The sequence below is a fragment of the Marmota flaviventris genome, chromosome 2, assembly GCF_047511675.1.
Source record: "Marmota flaviventris isolate mMarFla1 chromosome 2, mMarFla1.hap1, whole genome shotgun sequence".
Lineage (NCBI taxonomy): Eukaryota > Metazoa > Chordata > Mammalia > Rodentia > Sciuridae > Marmota > Marmota flaviventris.
Window position 1 is genome coordinate 124462998 of NC_092499.1, and position 19029 is coordinate 124482026.

General features: G+C 35.8%; 1 protein-coding gene across 5 annotated transcripts in view; it reads left to right on the forward strand.

Moving 5' to 3' along the window:
* Positions 1 to 19029, forward strand: part of Herc2 (HECT and RLD domain containing E3 ubiquitin protein ligase 2) — a 184226-nt gene that overhangs the window by 48088 nt on the left and 117109 nt on the right. For 4 of the 5 annotated variants that reach the window (XM_071608567.1, XM_071608568.1, XM_071608569.1 and 1 more), the window contains 9 exons: positions 681 to 932; positions 3976 to 4169; positions 6529 to 6729; positions 8673 to 8928; positions 9018 to 9142; positions 10085 to 10263; positions 14837 to 15021; positions 16347 to 16502; positions 17157 to 17342. In XM_071608567.1, the coding sequence (XP_071464668.1) occupies positions 681 to 932; positions 3976 to 4169; positions 6529 to 6729; positions 8673 to 8928; positions 9018 to 9142; positions 10085 to 10263; positions 14837 to 15021; positions 16347 to 16502; positions 17157 to 17342 (1734 nt within the window). The remainder of the gene's footprint in view (positions 1 to 680; positions 933 to 3975; positions 4170 to 6528; positions 6730 to 8672; positions 8929 to 9017; positions 9143 to 10084; positions 10264 to 14836; positions 15022 to 16346; positions 16503 to 17156; positions 17343 to 19029) is intronic. The other variant, XM_027924988.2, reaches the window with a different exon arrangement.

Sequence of the window (19029 nt, forward strand, 5' to 3'; positions counted from 1 at the left end):
AATTTAATCATTTATGGAGCAATCTGATATTTTCTTTCTGATTTCTTCCTTCTGATTTTCTTTTCTTTTACCTCTGCCTGATTTAATAAAAAAGCCTTTTTTTTGTTTTGTTTTTATCAATTCACTGTGTTGAGGTTTTGCAAAGTATTCAGTTATTTTTCATAATTAAAGAAATTCACTTTTTTTGCAATTATATTTTAGCCCTGTAGTAATGTTTAATCAAATTATATAATATTTGTACTGATAAATGCAGTTAGAAACAAATATAATGCAACAATTGAACTGTGGTCAGTGTGATGGGAACAGAAGCATGCAGATACACTGTACAGTGGTTAGTGAACTGTAGCAGAGTGCTGTGGGCCTCAGTTCCAGTGTTTTCTGCAAACAGTGGAGTTTTTGTTCTGTGTTCAGCATTTTGTTGAAGTAGTATCAAACTAGTAAGTGTCAGGACTTTGTTTTTTATTTAATTAAATAAAGCAGCCCAGCTTTCCTTTTTAAAAGTTTTCTTCTATATTAACATGAAGTAAAAATTAGATTTCATTTGATCAGTAAACCCCAGGTTAATATTAACTACATACATTGTTGATCTAGATTTGTGTGTGCTATGTTATTTTCAGTCATTAAAAAACTTCCATAGAAATGTGCAGTTATTTTAACCTAAATACATTTGTATTTTCTAGGGCAAGTATGGTCTTGGGGAGATGGTGATTATGGGAAATTGGGCAGAGGTGGTAGTGATGGCTGCAAAACACCAAAGCTGATTGAAAAGCTTCAAGACTTGGATGTTGTCAAAGTCCGCTGTGGAAGTCAGTTTTCAATTGCTTTGACAAAAGATGGCCAAGTTTATTCCTGGGGGAAGGGTGACAATCAGAGACTTGGACATGGAACAGAGGAACATGTTCGTTATCCCAAACTGTTGGAAGGCCTGCAAGGTAAGTACAGATATATACTTCTAAAACTCTTTGAGGAAGTTTCCTTGATAATCTTTTAAAGTCTTTTTAGATTTATTAACCTGACATTCCATGAATGGACTATCATTAGAAACTTTTACTAATATCTTGATAAGCGTAGGTAGTAATTGAAAAGTGATTTGTATACATTAAATTATAGACTTGTTTTCCCAAATTCAATTTGAAACCCACTCAGTTTTGCTAATATTGGAGAGTTGTTTTTTTTTTTTAATGGTAAGCACCCCTTTGTCAGTGCAATGAATTCAGTGAGGGTGACTTCTGTCTTGGCAAAGTCAGATGTTCTTAACTATAGATTCCACTGAGACCATGGATACATGTTGTGTTGTGGGGCCACAGTGGGAGGTTGGCTTGGATGTACCTCAGGTGGTCTGATTTAACTTGTCATTGATGCATGTATCTTGCATGCTTTGTTGCACAGGTGTCCAGTGTGCATTGGAGTTAGAGGGAATAGGTGGGAGCCCAGATGCATAAGTATGAAAGCAGGTATCTCTTCAGTGATCTGTCAATGTGGGCAGAAAGGATGGAAACATCTGTAGGAAGACTTTTTTTTTTTTAGTTGTAGATGAACACAATACCTTTATTTATTTATTTTTATTTTTATTTTTCTCTCTTTCTAGCAATCCTTTAATTCACAGAAATTGTGTTTGTATACATATATGGTACCCAATATAATTTTTTTTAGGATTAGTTTTTTTTAAATTAATTTATTTATTTTTGCATTACTATTTATTTATTTTTATGTGGTGCTGAGAATCAAACCCAGTGCCTCACACCTGCTAGGCAAGCACTCTACCACTGAGCCACAACTCCAGCCCAGAAGGCTCGTTTTTAAAAAAATATTTTTTAGCTGTTGATAGAGCTTTATTTTATTTACTTACTTATATCTGGTGCTGAGAATCAAACCCAGTGCCTCACACGTGCTAGGCAAGCCTTCTCCTGCTGAGCTACAACTCCAGCCCCTGTAGGAAGACTCTTGAGCGCTACTAAGCCACTCTTACAATAGATTGTATGCTGGAGGAAGTGGGTGACTATGGAAACCATGGTGATTGGATTTTAGAAAGGATTTTTTTAAAAGGGGAAAACTTCTACACCACTTGCCTTGGTGGCGGTAGGCAATCTCCATAGTAATGGAGAGTTGGTGCAGTAGTGGTGAATTGACAAGTAAACATGGAAAAGGGGGGAGTTTAGTGAGTGGTGGATCATCAAGTGGGTCCTGTAGTATTTGCTCGAGTTAAGGAGTGAGCAGCCTTTTTCTTAAAGGGCCAGATTTTAGGTATTTTAAGTTATTGGGCCTGACTGTTTCCACCCAAGTTTATTCACAAAAAGAGACCATAGGCTGCATTTGCTGGAGGACTGGAGTTTGATAGATCCCTGCACTAATTCATTCATTATTTTTTATGTTTTTGCTTCCTTATTTAGGGAGTTTGAAAGTTGGACATTAGAGTTGCTAGTTCTTTTCTTCATTAGTTTTATTGTAAAGCATCTTAATATGTTGATCATTAGGAGTCTTATGTGTTTATAAGGTATTTATTATTTTTCAAGGTTCTGAGATAACAGTTGTAGAGTAATATAATTCATTGTATATTAGGGAACTATATTGGAATTTCCTTTGCCTCTTGTTTATATTCCCCTACTAGTAAAATATCTTCCTCAGTACATTTATTAGATAAATAATTTACTATGAGAGTATTTAAATTATTGTTGGTAAAACTTTTTTTTTTTTGATGTTAACTTGTGGTGGTCTCTTTAGATGGAATCGTTCTTACTGTAGTAGTTTCTCAGCTGAAATATATGTTGACATTTCTCAGAAGCCCTTCTTGTTTTGGTCATGTTAGATTTACTCACAAAGAAAAATATCCTTTAACAGTATTTAAATAGCAAAAATGTTTTAAAATATTTATATCTTATGACTTTGAGGGAAAAATAGATATCCTTTTAAGAATATTTCCCCATTGAATAGTGTGCTTTGCATAGTTATACATGGGATTGGAGAATGTGATCTAATGATTAACTAAAGATACACTGTTTCACTTATGTAATTACTTGTCAGAATTTGTGAGATTGTTTGGTAGCCAGGGAGTGTTTAAAAACCAAATTCTTCCAAGCATCAAGAAGTCTCTTACAAGAGTTGGATGAAAAGAGGCCACAGGAGTAGTTTTCATAAAAGCTTCCTGTGAAGTGACACTCTTAAGTATATTCTCTAATCCACCAAAATTCTTGAACAATGCAGAGGGACAAGGGATCAAACTCAATCCTGTGATCTTCCTAATTAATTACCGAAGCAGTCTTTATACTATATTTAATATGAATCTCATAAAATTAAGGATGTGAAGTTTTGAATTTTCATTCCAAATTTGTTCACTGGGGTCCTCAGTAAATTACTTCATATCATTAAAAAACAAAACAAAACAAAAACACAGTAGTCTCTTTCTTAATGAAAATCGAGTAAGGAGAAAAAAAAATCAATAGATCCTTTTCATACCCTAGCATTAGTTTCTTTGTAGGCTAGGGGTCCCAAAAATTTAAAGCTGAAGAAAATAACAGAAGCTATGTTTTTTTTTTTTTTTTAAAGAACATATATTTTTAGTTGTAGATGGACACAATACCTTTATTTTATTTATTTATTTTTATGTGGTGCTCAGGAATAAACCCATTGCCTCCCATGTGTTAAGCAAGTGCTCTACCACTGAGTTACAACTCCAGTCCCCAAAGCTTTTATAACATACTCAAAGCAAATGAATTATGCTTAATACTAAGAAATTATCTTGGCAGTATGCGAGGCCCTGGGTTTGATCCTCAGCACCACATAAAAAATAAATAAATAAAACAAAGATATTGTGTACAAGTAAAATAAATAAATATTTTAAAAAAAGTTAAAAAAAAGAAGTTATCCTGAAGAAGTTAATTATAAGTGCCTTCTGATCTCAATAGCTGGGTTCAGATATCTTTTTTGCACCAGAAGCTACAGGTTTGAAGCTGCAACTGTCTCCCTCTTTCCTCATAGGGAAGAAGGTGATTGATGTGGCCGCAGGCTCCACCCATTGCCTTGCTCTGACAGAAGACAGTGAAGTGCATAGCTGGGGGAGCAATGACCAGTGCCAGCACTTTGACACTTTGCGTGTAACCAAGCCGGAACCTGCTGCACTGCCAGGACTGGATACCAAGCACATAGTTGGAATTGCCTGTGGGCCTGCCCAGGTACTGAGTATATAGTTTGGTTTGGTATTTTGTACAATTTTGTTTTCCAGTTTTTCATTGCTAGTGTATAGAAATACCATTGATAACTTTTTGCATGGTCCTAATGTTCTGTAAATGTACGAAGCCACAAATTAGTTCTGTGAGCTTTATTGTAGTTTCCTTGGATTATTTTTTTTTTCTCAAATAATTATGCTATCTCCTTATAGAAACAGTTTTCTTTCTTTTAGTCTATGCTTTTTATATCTTTTCCTGACTTTGTTGCACTGGCCAGAAATTCTATGTGATGGTAAATAGGAGAGACAAGAGTGGGCATCCTTGTCTTACTTCTGATCATAGAAGAAAAGTATTCAGGCTTTCATTCTTAGCTATGAGGTTAACTGTGGTGTGGCTCACGCTTCCTTTCCTTTCCTTTCTTTTTCTTTTTTCATGGATGCCTTATCAGATTAAAGCAGTTTCCTTTAATTCCTATTTTGTTTTTTGGAAGTTTTCAAAAATCCTGAATGGACATTGAAATTTGCCAAATGCCTTTTCTTCTCAAATAATAGTTTTATCTCTTTTAATCTGATTATATAGTGGAATATACTAATTTTCAAGTATTAACCATCCTTGTATAACTGGGATAGACCTCACTTGCTCATTATTATTGTTATGTTTTTAATATTTATTTTTTAGTTGTAGTTGGACACAATACCTTTATTTTATTTATTTATTTTTATGTGGTGCTGAGGATTGAACCTAGGGCCTCGTATGTGCTAGGCAAGCGCTGAGCCACAACCCCAGCCTACTCATTATTTTTAAAGGAAGTAAATCATTTATTTATTCATTCATTCATTTATTTTTGAGGTACTGGGAATTGAACCCAAGGGTGCTCTACCACCAGTCCTTTTATTTTCTGTTTTGATGTAGGGTCTCACTAAATTGATGAGGTTGGCCTTGAACGTGCAAATTTCCTGCCTCAACCTCCTTAGTCACTGGGATTACAGGTGTGCAAGCACAATACCTGATTAGATATTCTTGGGTGATTTTCATGGTTTGTGGCACTCAGGAATTGTTCCATTTCATTTAGGTTGTCCAATTTTAGTACAAAAAGTTTTCCTTAGTATTTTTTTTTTTTTTACTAACCTTTTGAAGTCTGCAGGGCCTGCAGTGATATCTTGTTCTCTTTTTAAATTTCTGATAGTAGTAATTTGTATCTTTTCTCTTTCTTTGTCAGTTTTTAAGGTTTTTTAAATTTTGTTGATCTTTTCTATTTTTGTAGTTTCATCCATTCACTCCCCCCACCTTTTTTTGGTGGGGGCGGTTAATTTCATTGTTTTCTGCTCTTTTTTTTTCACATTAGCTTGTATTGGGTTCACCACTTCTTCTTTTTTTTTTTTTTTTTTGGTAACTTAAAATGGAATCCTAGATTGTGGATTTTAGGCCCTTCTTATTTTGTACCATATAAGCATTTTCCTCTACATAGTGCTAGTTAACTGCACCTACAAATTTTGATATGTTTTTATATTTGTTCATTTCAAAATATTTTCTAATTTCTCTTGATAATTGTTTTTTGAGAAATTGTTTCTGTGTGTTTTAATTTTAAAGTGTTTGGAGCTTATCATATTATCATTTTATTATCAATTTCTAGTTCAATTCTGGTTTGATTGAATAAACTATATGATTTTAGTTCTCTTAAATTTTTTAAAATTTGTTTTATGTCTCAGGATAAATTCTGTGTTTGCTTAAGAAGTGTATGTATTTTGTTTTTGTGGGGTGAATTGCTCTATAAATGTCAGTTAGATCCAGTTCATTGATAGTATTGGTGGAATTACTCAGTTCTTCTAGATCTTTGACAATTATTTGTTTTCTCTCTCACTAGGAGGGTAGTATATATGTACCTAACATTTCATTATCTTCTTAGAGCTACTGTTGTACCATTTTAAGGGGATTGAGGGCCTCATTGCCATCTACTAGTGTATAGTACTAACTTTGAGAGTGAAAAGATTTTTAGAAACCTTTTTTTTTTTGATGTGGCAAAATGAGATAGGGTTAGTGAAATAGGAGAGGAAATTGGAAACTGATAATATGTGAGCTAACCAACAATCAAAGGACAAATCCATTTGGCAGTTAGATGAGTAGATTATAATTTAAAAACATTTTTAGTTATAGATGGGCACAAGACCTTTATTTATTTATTTTTATGTGGTGCTGAGATTTGAACCCAGAGCCTCACATATTCTAGGCAAGTACTCTGCCACTGAGCTACAGCCCTTGCCCCCATTTAAGGCATCTTTATATGTACAGTGGTAAATCTTTACTATAGGACAGACCAGTAGCTGAATTTGTAGATTCATCTTAAGTTCTTTTGTCTCTTTCATAGAGCTTTGCCTGGTCATCATGTTCTGAATGGTCCATTGGCCTCCGTGTTCCCTTTGTGGTGGACATCTGCTCCATGACCTTTGAGCAGCTGGATCTCCTGCTGCGGCAAGTGAGTGAAGGGATGGATGGAACTTCTGACTGGCCCCCACCACAAGAAAAAGAGTGCATGGCTGTTGCAACACTGAATCTTCTACGACTTCAGGTGCCTCTGCTTCTTTTATAAGTATCGCAGGAATTCATAAGAACGTTTGTGCATATTGAAGAGCATTGGTTTTTAGCTCTCTAGGTGAACTGCTCATGAAACTTTTAAAGCATTTTAGAAGTAATTATGATGGAGTAATGTTAAAATTTGATCTGGTCATTTTATGTTTATCCTGGAAGTCAGTCTTTGCATGCAGGTAAGAGTGTGTATGGATTGTGTTATTTCTGCTACCATCAACTTCTTGGCATTTGTTGGGTGGGGGATAGTCTTGAATTTACTGTTGTTGTAGATGGAGAAATGACTGGTGAGGTAGAAGGTGGTTGAGAGAGAGAGTAGGGTCCTAGCTGAGAGACTAGTGCTAGCCATCTCTCCTCTGGACTGTGGAAGCTCTGTGCAGTAAGCTCAGTTCCCTACAGCAGTGCCTTCACTTCTTCATAGTGAAAATGCTTAAAGCTTAAAAAAAAAGCTACAAAAATCACCTTACCTTCCTTCCTTCATTGGTAAGGATGCATTAAACCTAAACTCACCCTTTCTACCTTCAGAGTTCTGATTATCAGGTGTTCTGTTCCATTATATTAGGTCCAAGGCACAGTGTTAGTTTTTTGTGCCTCTGAAAGAATTGTTTCCAATTGCAATTTGCAAGACACATTCTGATTTTACAGATGTTCAAACTTAAAAAAAAAAAAGGTACTTCTTAGGATTGGTTAAATGCTATATTTATTTTTTAACTTCCCTCTGATTATCATTTTTAGGAGGCTGTAATTACAGAGATATGTAGTCTTTTTTTTTAAATAACCAATTTATTTTCTCATTTTTTGCTTGCATTCCCTCCCCACTAGATTCTACTCATTTCCGTTTTGCTGAGATTCATAATTTTTTTCATCAGGATATATGAGGCAGAAAGTCTGAAAAAAAATATATTTACTTCAACCTCTCTTAAGATAATTTAATAGGATTTGGTTTTTAGGTTATCTGAGTTTTGTCAGTTCATTTGTTTATTCTCTGCTGATTTTTTGAGTTTTTCTATGTATGTATGCATAGCTGGGTTAAAAAATTTATTCTTATGAAATGCCTTACATCAGTGCCTTCACTTCTTCATAGTGAAAATGGTTAAAGCTTAAAAAAACAAGCCTACAAAAATTAACTTATCTTCCTTCCTTCATTGGTAAGGATGCATTAAACCTAAACTCACCCTTTCTACCTTCAGAGTTCTAATTATCAGGTGTTCTGTTCCATTATATTAGGTCGTGGGCAAAATCTTTTAAAGTTCAGTTTATAAAAATACATATTAAGGGACTGGGATTGTGGCTCAGCAGTAGAGTGCTCGCCTAGCACAGGCAGGACCTAGGTTCGATTCTCAGCACACATAAAAAAATAAAGGCATTGTTTTGTGTCCATCTACCAAAAAAAAAAAAAAAAAAAATTCTCTCTCTCTCTCTTTAAAAAAAAAAAAAGTCTAAAGGGGAAAATGTGCAATTTTCTCATAAACTTAAAAAAAAAATATTAAGGTTGAATATCCCAAAACTGAAAATTCAAAGTCAAAATTTGAAATTTTTTGAGTGTCAACATGATGCCATAAGTGGAAACTTCATTGTGTGCAAACTTTGTTTTATGCATAAGCATTAAAAATATTGTAAAAATTACTTTCAGATTATGTGTATAAGATATATATGAAACCTAATTTTCAATTTTTATATTTAGATTCAGGTCCCATCCTCAATACATCTCATGTAAATATGTAAATATTCTACAATTGAAAACACCCAGGTCCAAAATACTTCAGGTCCTAAGCGTTTTGGCTAAGGGATACCCAGCCTGTATTGAAAAGTTAATTTTGTTTATTTAAATAATACTTTAGATTGGGTTTTATTTGGTATATAATAAGATTTTGAAATCTGTTTCCTTTTAAGCATTCTAAGTAAAAATTGTTTCTCTCCTTTCAGTTGCATGCTGCCATTAGTCACCAGGTTGATCCGGAATTCCTTGGTTTAGGTCTGGGCAGTGTCCTTTTGAACAGCCTGAAGCAGACTGTGGTGACCCTGGCAAGCAGTGCGGGTGTGCTGAGCACTGTGCAGTCAGCTGCCCAGGCTGTGCTGCAGAGTGGCTGGTCTGTGCTACTGCCCACAGCTGAGGAGCGGGCCCGGGCGCTCTCTGCTCTCCTGCCCTGTGCAGGTGTGCCTGGGCAAGGCGTGGGCTTGGGTGAGGAATAGGGAGGGCTAGGGGAGTTCAGATAGGGGTTTAGAAGGGGGTTTACTTAAAGTGGCAGAAAAAACAGTTTCCTTTTCTAGTTTCAGGCAATGAAGTGAATATAAGTCCAGGTCGTCGATTCATGATTGATCTGCTTGTGGGCAGCTTGATGGCTGATGGAGGATTAGAGTCAGCCTTAAATGCAGCAATTACTGCAGAAATCCAGGTACAGCTCTTGGAATGCATGGTAGCTAACAGGGCAATTTTACCTGGTAGTGAGCTGGGGTTGACGCTACTATACTCACATGTATAGAAATCATGACCTATTGCAGAATTATTGGAGGAAGTAGAACACAAAATTTTTAGTCACATTTAAGTATTTTCTTAACATAAAATTCTTATCTTTCTTCTAATTGAAAACAAATAAACCATTATTTAAGTGTGAAAAAGTGCTCCCATTTGGGTCTGTTTTAGTGAAATTGACAGATACCCCTTCATCACATAGATCATTTCCATCACTTAGAAAGATCTTTGCCCATTTACACTTGCAGTTAGGACACTCCCTGCCCCTTAGTTTAGATGAATTCTGCCTGTTCTGAATGTCACATAAATAGAATCGTATAGTAGGAAATAGAATCATATAGTAGATTCTTTCCTCTTCTGCGTCTTCTTTGTTTTGCCTCAAATCCATCCATATCGTTGCATGTTTTTATTATTGAGAAATATCCCATTACTGTTGGCTTATTCACTCTTCTGTTGAAGGACATTTGATTGTTTTTGTTTTTTGATTATGTAAAGCCTCTGTAATCACGCTAGTACAAGTTCTTTAGTGAACATATGTTTTCCCCTTGGTTGAAAACTTTGGAGTGAATTTTGCTGGGTCCTAGGGTGAGCCTGTGTTTACAGTTTCCCTGAGTGGCTTTACCATTTACATTTGAACCAGCATGTATGGGAATTCTAGGAGATTTTACTTAAACTGAGCAAATTTTACAGAAACTGAGCAACCGAATGGGATTTCTGATGAGGTGTGTGTGCCAGTGTCTCCAAATGTGTGCATTTCCTCACAGAGGCTGGGATAGCTGGACAGTGGAGTCAGGGATCAGTCTAGCATTCCTTCATGCCTACTAATGAGATCATTGGTCACTAATTTCTGTTTCATGAGTTACAGGATATTGAAGCCAAAAAAGAAGCACAGAAGGAAAAAGAAATTGATGAACAGGAAGCAAATGCCTCAACATTCCATAGAAGTAGGACTCCGTTGGACAAAGACCTTATTAACACAGGGATCTATGAATCTTCTGGCAAACAGTGTTTGCCTCTGGTTCAGCTCATACAGCAGCTTCTTAGGTAAATAGTATTAGCTGCATAATGTTTTAATTAGTTATCATTTTCATGTAATTTAGTGAACTCTAGTACTAAGATTTCAAGAATGTGTTTGCTGAAAATTTTTCTGAAAATTACCTAGTGTCGATTTGAGGGTAAAGAACAGACTTATAAATATAGATGAGAGGAGAGGTTGGAGAGTATGAGGAGATTCTAAGGATTTTTATGAAAGAGAACTTGAAGTGTGCAGTAAACACATAAAAAGAGTCATATCTGCATTGACAATGGTTAGATGCATTTGAGACTGTCATGATAAGATTTGTTTTTAAAAATTTGTTGTATCCTGCCTAATTTTATAAATTATAGATTTGTGTATATTATTTCGTAAGACAATTTTTAAAAACAAAGTAAATGAAAGTGGTGAGCATTATTTTGGAATGCTAGATCAGGAAGAGATTCAGACTGTTAGAAGAGGCTAATCTTGGAAAGAGCCAAAGTGGTCAGACAGAGTTGGCTAAAAAAGGTGATTCAAAAGAACAAAAAAATCAACATGATTTATAAAAGGGATTTGTTAGAAAGTAAAAAAAAGATTGTACCCGTATTTAGTAAAACTTTGCTATACATGAACTTAGATTCTTAGTTTATTATATTTTCTACTTCCAGAGAAAGTAGACCCCGAGGTGTGTTGGATAAGGCAGCTGAGTGCACAGCACAGACCCAGGCAGTGGCTGCTGCTCTGCCTACCTATTCTCAGAGGAGGGGGTCCTTTGGCCTGATCCCTACAGTAGAATTTAGTGGGCATGTAGTGACATTTTGATAGAGTAAGTTTTAGTTCTAGTGTTTCTTCGGTTTTAGTAAACATTTTTTTGAAAAATGTTTTTTCTGAAGTTTTTTCTTATTTTCTTTCATCAGTATTCCCTACATTCTGACCTTTTAATTTAACAAATTAAAATAGAGAATTGACTGTACATAGTTTGTGGTAATAGAAATATCTTGGGCTTTGTTCTTAGAAAATTTTAGTTATAACTACTTATAAACTTGGCAGGTGAACCTCTGTACAGCATGGTAATGTGGGAGTAAGAATAAGAGCTGTGTTTACTTTCAGAGTTAATTCAGGATCAGATGAGAAAATGGGTGTTTAAGTTCTTGGTAGTTAAGATATAAAGTTCTATGCAGAAGTTTTAAAGCAAGTTTTTTTCCCAGAAGTGCTAAGTTGGTGAATGCCTCTTTCTTTACTGAGGAGATGTGTGTGTCATGGGCCATTGATGTCCCTGGCAGAGGGCTAGTGCTAGTTTCCTATTGTGGGTCACTTGTCCTCTAAGGGGAGACCAGTGTTTCTTCTCTCTTGTGTATTCAAGAGTATTCATTGGAGCTGCAGAAACTGGTTTGGCTAGCCCTCTACTGTCCAGTTTGGCTGTCATTCACCACAGTTGATTAGCATTTGAAATGTGTCCATTGTGGCTGAATATCTTATCTGTTTACCTTTTATTAATTAAAAGTAAAATTTAAAAATTTATTCCTTTTTCAGAACTTTAAAGTCTATTTGGGATAGTAATCATATGTATCTACTTTTTCTAACTATACATTTTATGAATCAAGTGTGGACTAGGTATTTTAAATGAAAATCTAATTGTCCAAATTGAGATGCTGCATAGGTTAGAGACCCGATGGCTCCTGAAGACTTACTGTGAAAAAACAAAAACAAAAACACAAAGCAATGTAAAATATGTCAATAGTTTTTTTCTTACATTAATTCATGTTGAAATGCCATTTTTAACATGTTGGGATGTGCTAGCTTTCCATTACTGTGACAAAATACTTGAGACAATTTATAAGGAAAGAAGGTCATTGTTTCAGTCCACAGTTTGTTGACTCTCTTACTTTTGGGCCTATAGTGAGGTGGTATGTCATGGAAGGAGCATGTGGCAGAGGATGCTACTCATTTCGTGATGACCGGGAAGCAAAGAGAAAGAGAGAGGGAAGAGCCAGGGTTTTGATATCTTCTTCAAGGGCATGTCTCCCTTCCTTCCACTAGATCCCATCTCTTATGAGTTCCACCACTTCCTATTAGCACTAAACTGAGTACCAAGTCTTCAATACACGGAACTTTCAGGGATACTTAACCAAATCATAACATGGAATAAATATATTATTAAAATTAATTTCATGTTTCTTTTTACTTTTATTAATATGACTAATAGAAGATTTCAAATTATACACATGACACTACTGGTGTTGTTTACCTAGTTCTGTGCTATCCTCACAGTCCATTTTCTTTCTATTGAATATGTGTTTTTCACTTCTGTGGCATCTGGGGTCCTGTACAGTTCTTTGGTTCCACAACAGATTTATAATAAAAATGTTGCTATTTAAGAAGCATGAAACCAGAACTTAAGTATAGAAGTAAATTTTGCCTCATAAAAATTTTAGAGAATTGGAAAAGAAAAATGTATTCATAGCCTTTTTATTAACAGAACACCAATGATCCAGGCTCTTCACAAGTATAGACAACGTATCCCTCCATTTGTGTGGATAGATATAATTTTATTTACTTACATGTTGGTGAGTGGAGGATATTTATATGTAGATTTGAATATTTATATGTATTTCTTTCAGCCTAAAGATGAAAGAGATTTTGGAGACATTTCATGTCCTTTAGTGTATAGAAAACTTGGGTTGAAGAAATTACTACTTGCCAAAAATAAGCTGGGAATAGATTTGAGAATAATTCTTCATTCTTAACACTGGCAGAGAGCCACAGAATACCTTTTTTTTTTTTAGAAACACATTTCTTTTTTTTTTTTTAAATTGTAGTTGAACACAACATCTTTATTTTATTTAATTTTTTTTATGTGGTGCTGAGGATTGAACCCAGGGCCTTGCACGTGCGAGGCAAGTGCTCTACCGCTGAGCCACATCCTCAGCTCTCACAGTACCATTTTTATTAAAAAGCAAAGAGCAGTAAAGTTTTTTAAATTAGTGAACCCTACTGGAACTAGATTTTGAATTTTGTGATAAGGAAATAAGTTAAAATATTTATGATATTTTGTTACTATCTTGCTTCTTTAGGTATAGCATAAGTGCCAAATTCTAGACTTGTTCCTTCTGTTTCAATGTCAGGGTAGGTTATTGGGTAGCGAAGTTGAAAGTTGAGGTCAGATGGCAGTGACAACCCCAGTGCATGCTCATCTTTATTTTGTGTGACAAGGATGATGCATTGCTCCTTCATAGGCAGTCTGGGTGTGAGTCAAGTTGCTGTGGGACTTCTAGCCACTGACTGTGTCTGTCTCCTGCTCCTGTCCTCATTTACACTGTTGACAGTTTCCTGGTGCGAACCATGGGGCAGGTGCCACTGACAGTTCTTCTCAACAAATCTACTGTCATATTAGGAATTAAAGAAGTGAAGCCAAAAGCATGTCCTTGACCTTGGTGTTATGCAGAGATCCTCAGGTCTGTCTTTTGGTGGCAGTGGCAGTGAAATGTATTGTACAGCCTAGCCACACACACTCTCGGCTTGGATGGGGCTGGTGGGATATACCTGGTTCAGTGGCAGCCCTGGAACCAGGCCCTACTTCAGTTGTTCTCCCCTCTGTTGAATTCTGACTTCAATAATCTACTCTCTCCTTTTTATTCTCAGAACCAGAGATCGAGTCCTAGCTTGCCTATTGCTTGAGACTGTTGCTGTGTGGCAGGGTCCCTCTCCCTCATCCCCTCTAGTTTGCTTTCACCCTGTCCTAAGAGTTACCTTCTTTGAACACGTTTGTGGCAGAGGTCATTTTCCTTTCAAAACCTCAGTATCTTGGTGTTGTAGAATCTAGTCCTAATAGCCTGGCCCTCTGTTACCTTCAGTGTCCCCTTCCTGCTTCTGTGGCTTGTTCTCCTCACCTTTGTTCCTTTGTACTCTGCATTATGGAATCAGAAACTTTACTATTCTTCTAATGGAATCTCTTGGAAACTCATGATTTTTGTCCTTTCTCCCCATCTGCTGATGGCTCATGCTCTTGGCTCAATTCACATTGCTCAGTTGGGATTGGAGTTAATGCCAGTTTCCTTGCTGCCATGTTCTTTGGGCACCTGTTATGCTGCCCTGGAGTTGTTTGTACCTACTTTGGTCTCCTTTCTCATATTCTCTGTGTCCTGATTACCCTCCACATGACCTGCCCCATGTTGCCCGTGCTGGTCAGGTAGAAACAGCAATGCACGCAAGTCTTGTCTTTAAGAGTAGATCATGTTTATATATTTGAAATGTAGCTTTAAACAAAAAGTGCCAGTTTTTTCTTCCAAAAGTTTGTATAGGAATATTCCTTTTTGAGTAAGATCTACTTTCAGATTGGACCATTCCACGAAGCTCTGAAGCACATGGGTAAGCAAAGGGGCATTGTATCTTTTGAATCTTCTTTGCTCCTGTGCTCAGTTTTGACTAAGGTTGTGCTTCTTGAAGATATACCTGACACATTTGGGGTTGGTAGCCAGCTGGAGGTGACCTGTATGTATGTTCTGTGCTTCTGATATTAGCTTATGTCATGATTTATCCCCCATCCATCTTATTAACATAAATAATTTGTTTAATTTGCAAACCTTTTTTTCCTCTGCATAGAAACATTGCTTCTCAGACTGTAGCCAGATTGAAAGATGTTGCTCGTCGAATTTCATCGTGCCTGGACTTTGAGCAACACAGTCGTGAACGATCTGCTTCATTGGATTTGTTACTGCGTTTTCAACGTTTACTTATCAGTAAACTTTATCCAGGAGAAAGTATTGGTCAAACCTCAGATATTTCTAGTAAGTTGCTTAAAATGTGAAAGAATCTTTGTGTCTTTTAGGCTTTTTAAATTTAGGCTTTTGACATGCCTGTTCTGTATGTGCAGATGTGTTATTCTCATACTATAAAATGCAACCATTTTGGTGCCTTCATTTTGCATCTACTTTCTTTGATCTAATATTTTTGTGTCAGACTGATCAATATATTTTATTTCATTGTCTTAACATTTAAATTCCTTACACATAATACATAGATGCCTTTGTGTTCAGTTTATTCTTACAAAAGATTTGTCAGATGTGTTTCACATTTTGTCAAACTTTGGTGACTGACATGACATGGGAATTGAATAGTGACAGAATGACTGTTCATATGCCACACAGGGAAGACAGCTGGGTGTAGTGGGAGGAGGACTGAGTTTCAGGGATAGCTCTGGATAATTAATAGCTTTTAGACTTTGAATTAAGTCTCTTGGGTTTAAAGATTTCTCGTCTGCAGAATTGGGGTAATCCCTGAGGATGACAATAGGATGATGCGTAAGTGCTATGCACCACATAGGTCATGGTGCCTCTCTGCCAGGGTTAGAAAGATGTGCTGCTTTTGCTAATATTTTTATAACTTAGTTACTTTCTGAAAGGAGTTAGGCAGTGTCAGTGATGGAAATATGTAGATTTATGATCTGAAAGAGATGACCATCTTGTAGGCAAAACCACAAGGACTAAAAAACTATTAATAACCATGTAGGCAGAAAGTTGAAGGTTTTAATGAGCCTGAAAAATGCCTAGCTTTGTTCATTGAGAATAATTTACAAGCCTTAGGAAAACAAACATTTTTGCATTAGATATAAAAATTTTAAAAATCTATAAATTATGACTTTAGGATTTATAAACCCAAATTTCTAGGTATTTTGTGGTATAGAGTATAAAATTTAACATAATCAGATTCATTGTCCCTCATGTTATATGACATAAAAAGAGTCAAGGAACTTACTGACATACTGTTTCAAAACTTAAAACCATCTAACTAACTGACTTAACTAACTAATTAAATAAGTGAAGGAAGGAAGGAAGGAAGGAAGAAAGGAAGGAAGGATTGGGGATGTAGCTCAGTGATAGAGTGCTTACCCAGCTTGCACAGAGTCCTGAGTTTGCTTCCCAGTATCACAGAAACCAAAAACCAAACCAAACCAAAACAAGAAAACCAAACCAAGCCAAGGAGTAAGGGTTCATAGACTCCTGTTTGGGAAAATTATTTCAGGTAAAAAATACAAACTTGAGAGTAAAATAGTAGAGCAGTTTGTTTGTAGAGTAAATTTTTAATAGTGAAAATTTTGAAATCTTTCTTCAAGGTCCTGAGTTAATGGGTGTTGGCTCCTTGCTGAAAAAGTACACAGCTCTTCTGTGCACACACATTGGTGATATACTGCCTGTGGCAGCTAGCATTGCTTCTACCAGCTGGCGACACTTTGCAGAGGTGGCTTGCATTGTAGAAGGGGACTTCACAGGTATCTATCTTACTTCTGCCTATGGGCAAATGTTTATTTTAGGAGATTGATGAACGCTAAAATGTACCTTTTCCAGATAAAATTGCATGTATTTATTGTATAAATTTTCTGGTCCTCTTGTCTTTTTTTTTTAGCTTTTGGCAATTTGTTGTGTTAAGCCATCTGATAGGGGAATCATAACCCTTTAAATATAATTGGTGGTTTAGATTTATAACATCACTTTAACACTTCAATAATGAGCTCAGTGGTAATTGTTTAATTTTATTTGGGCAACATAAAAATTCGTTGCCCCCTTCAAAATCATAATACATTCTAATATTGCCTAGTGTTTTTTTAAATAAGGTTAGAACATTATTTTTGAGTCCCTCTTTTTCTGATGGTAAACATAGTGTTAAACATTTACTTCTTTGAATGAAAGACTATAGTTCATAATTCTGTGTTTGAAACATTTTTTTTTAAAAAAAATTCAACTTTGAGGGTTCTTTTTGGTAGCTATATCCCTCTTTCAAAATAAAAGATAAAATAATCCTACAGAAAAGACATGCATTCCTTATTTTATGACTTATAATTTAAACATAGAGTAAGGTTTTGCATAGCTTTTATAGGATATGCACTTTAAGTTTTAATGCCTTTTAAATTTCTTTTTAAATATAGGTGTTCTCCTTCCAGAACTAGTAGTTTCTGTAGTGCTTCTTCTCAGTAAAAATGCTGGTCTCATGCAAGAGGCTGGAGCTGTTCCTCTTCTGGGTGGCCTGTTGGAACACCTGGATCGCTTCAACCACTTGGCTCCAGGAAAGGAACGGGATGATCATGAAGAGTTAGCCTGGCCTGGCATAATGGGTATGGCATCTTAACTTAGGACTTTCACTGAGGAAAACTTTATCTAATCCATTCTTGTCTTTCTGTTACATTTTACAAAGGAAGACCGATTATTTGCCATTTCCACTGATGGCAGTGGCGGTCGAAAATGAAGATAATCTAAATTGGGAGAGATTTGGGTTGCATTTAAGGAAGTCTCTTGTATTAGTAATTGTTGTTAAGTCCTAAAATGGACTACTTAGAAAGTATTGGAAAGCCCTTTCCTGGAAGGTGTCTCCAGAAGATACTGTTGAGGTGGTTAGATATGGTGCAGCTCAGGAGGCAGGAATTGGTCTGGGCTGACTTTCCCATCCCAAAGTCATTGGTGTTATTTGGCTTCAATGAGTGCTTTCTTATAGACATTGTCTGTAGTGCACTCCAAATTAAAGTGAAACCTCGATGTCCCAAAGCTGGAGCTTTGGCATTTTTTAAAATGTAAGTCACCATCCATAGTTCTTGTTTCTTGGATTCAGAATTAATCTAAATCATGGTTCCTAAAAAATGAAAGCTCCAGCTGAGTGGGCTTTTTCCTCTTATATTTTAGACCCTCATCTTTACCACATAGGAACTTAAAATAAGAGATGGCAGTTTGCCAAGGAAAACAGCCTTAGGATTTTCAAATGTAGTTTTTTACTTTAAATACAATTATACTTTCAGCATTTGTTTGCTTTTGTTTAGGAGTGATCTTAAATTGTCATGTTATTTTTGTCTCTATAGTTAATATGACCGAGGGCATTTAATTTGATCAGCATTTTACTAATTTTAAAGACTTTTTAAAAATTATGAAATATAACACAAAAGTAGGGAAAACTAAGTTATATCCATGCAGGCTAAATGTGGAACATGGCAGGACTCAGCCAAATACTGCCTTGTCTCCCTACACCATGTCTCTCTCCAGGTAGGGGGGGCATTGTCCCCTTATTTCTTAGGATCATTTTATTATCTAAGCTTGTGTTCTTGAACATCATAGTTTTAATTTTGTCTGTTCTTGGAGTTCATATACATGGAATTTTACAGTACGTGTCCACTGGTGTCTGATTTTTGTCTCAGCATTTAGTTCCTGAGCTTCATCATGCCATTCAATTTTTTCACTTTTATTGCTATATGTAGTGTATCTTTGAGTATACCACAATTAATTCATTCTACTTATTGATGGAAATATAAGTTGTTTCCAGGTTTAGGTTATAGTTGATATAAATTGGTTTAGACATGTTTGTTGCTTGGTAGAATTGCTGGTTTGTAGAGGAGGCTTTACTGTAGATTGCCAGTTTCCTATAGTTATGCCCATGTTCATCTGTATTGCAAAGCATGAGGATTCTTGCAGTTCCACCTCCACACCCAGACCTGGCATTGTCAGTGCTTCCTGTTTTAGGCATTCTGGAGGGTGTGCACTGGTATCTTTGCTGTATGTTCAGAAGCATTTTCCTGATTATTAATACGGGTTAATACCTTTATATATGTGTTGGGATAACCAGTTGAATGTTCTGTTTTGTGAAGTGTCAGCTCAAGCTTTCAACCCATTTTTCTATCTGGCTGTTTCTCTTTTTTAATATTTCATAGTGTTATTGTACATTTGGATATAAGCTTTTGGCTCTCTTTCTTGCATAGATTTTTCTTTTTGATCTTTTTATGTTTTTTTTGAAATTTTAATTTGTTATATATCACAGCA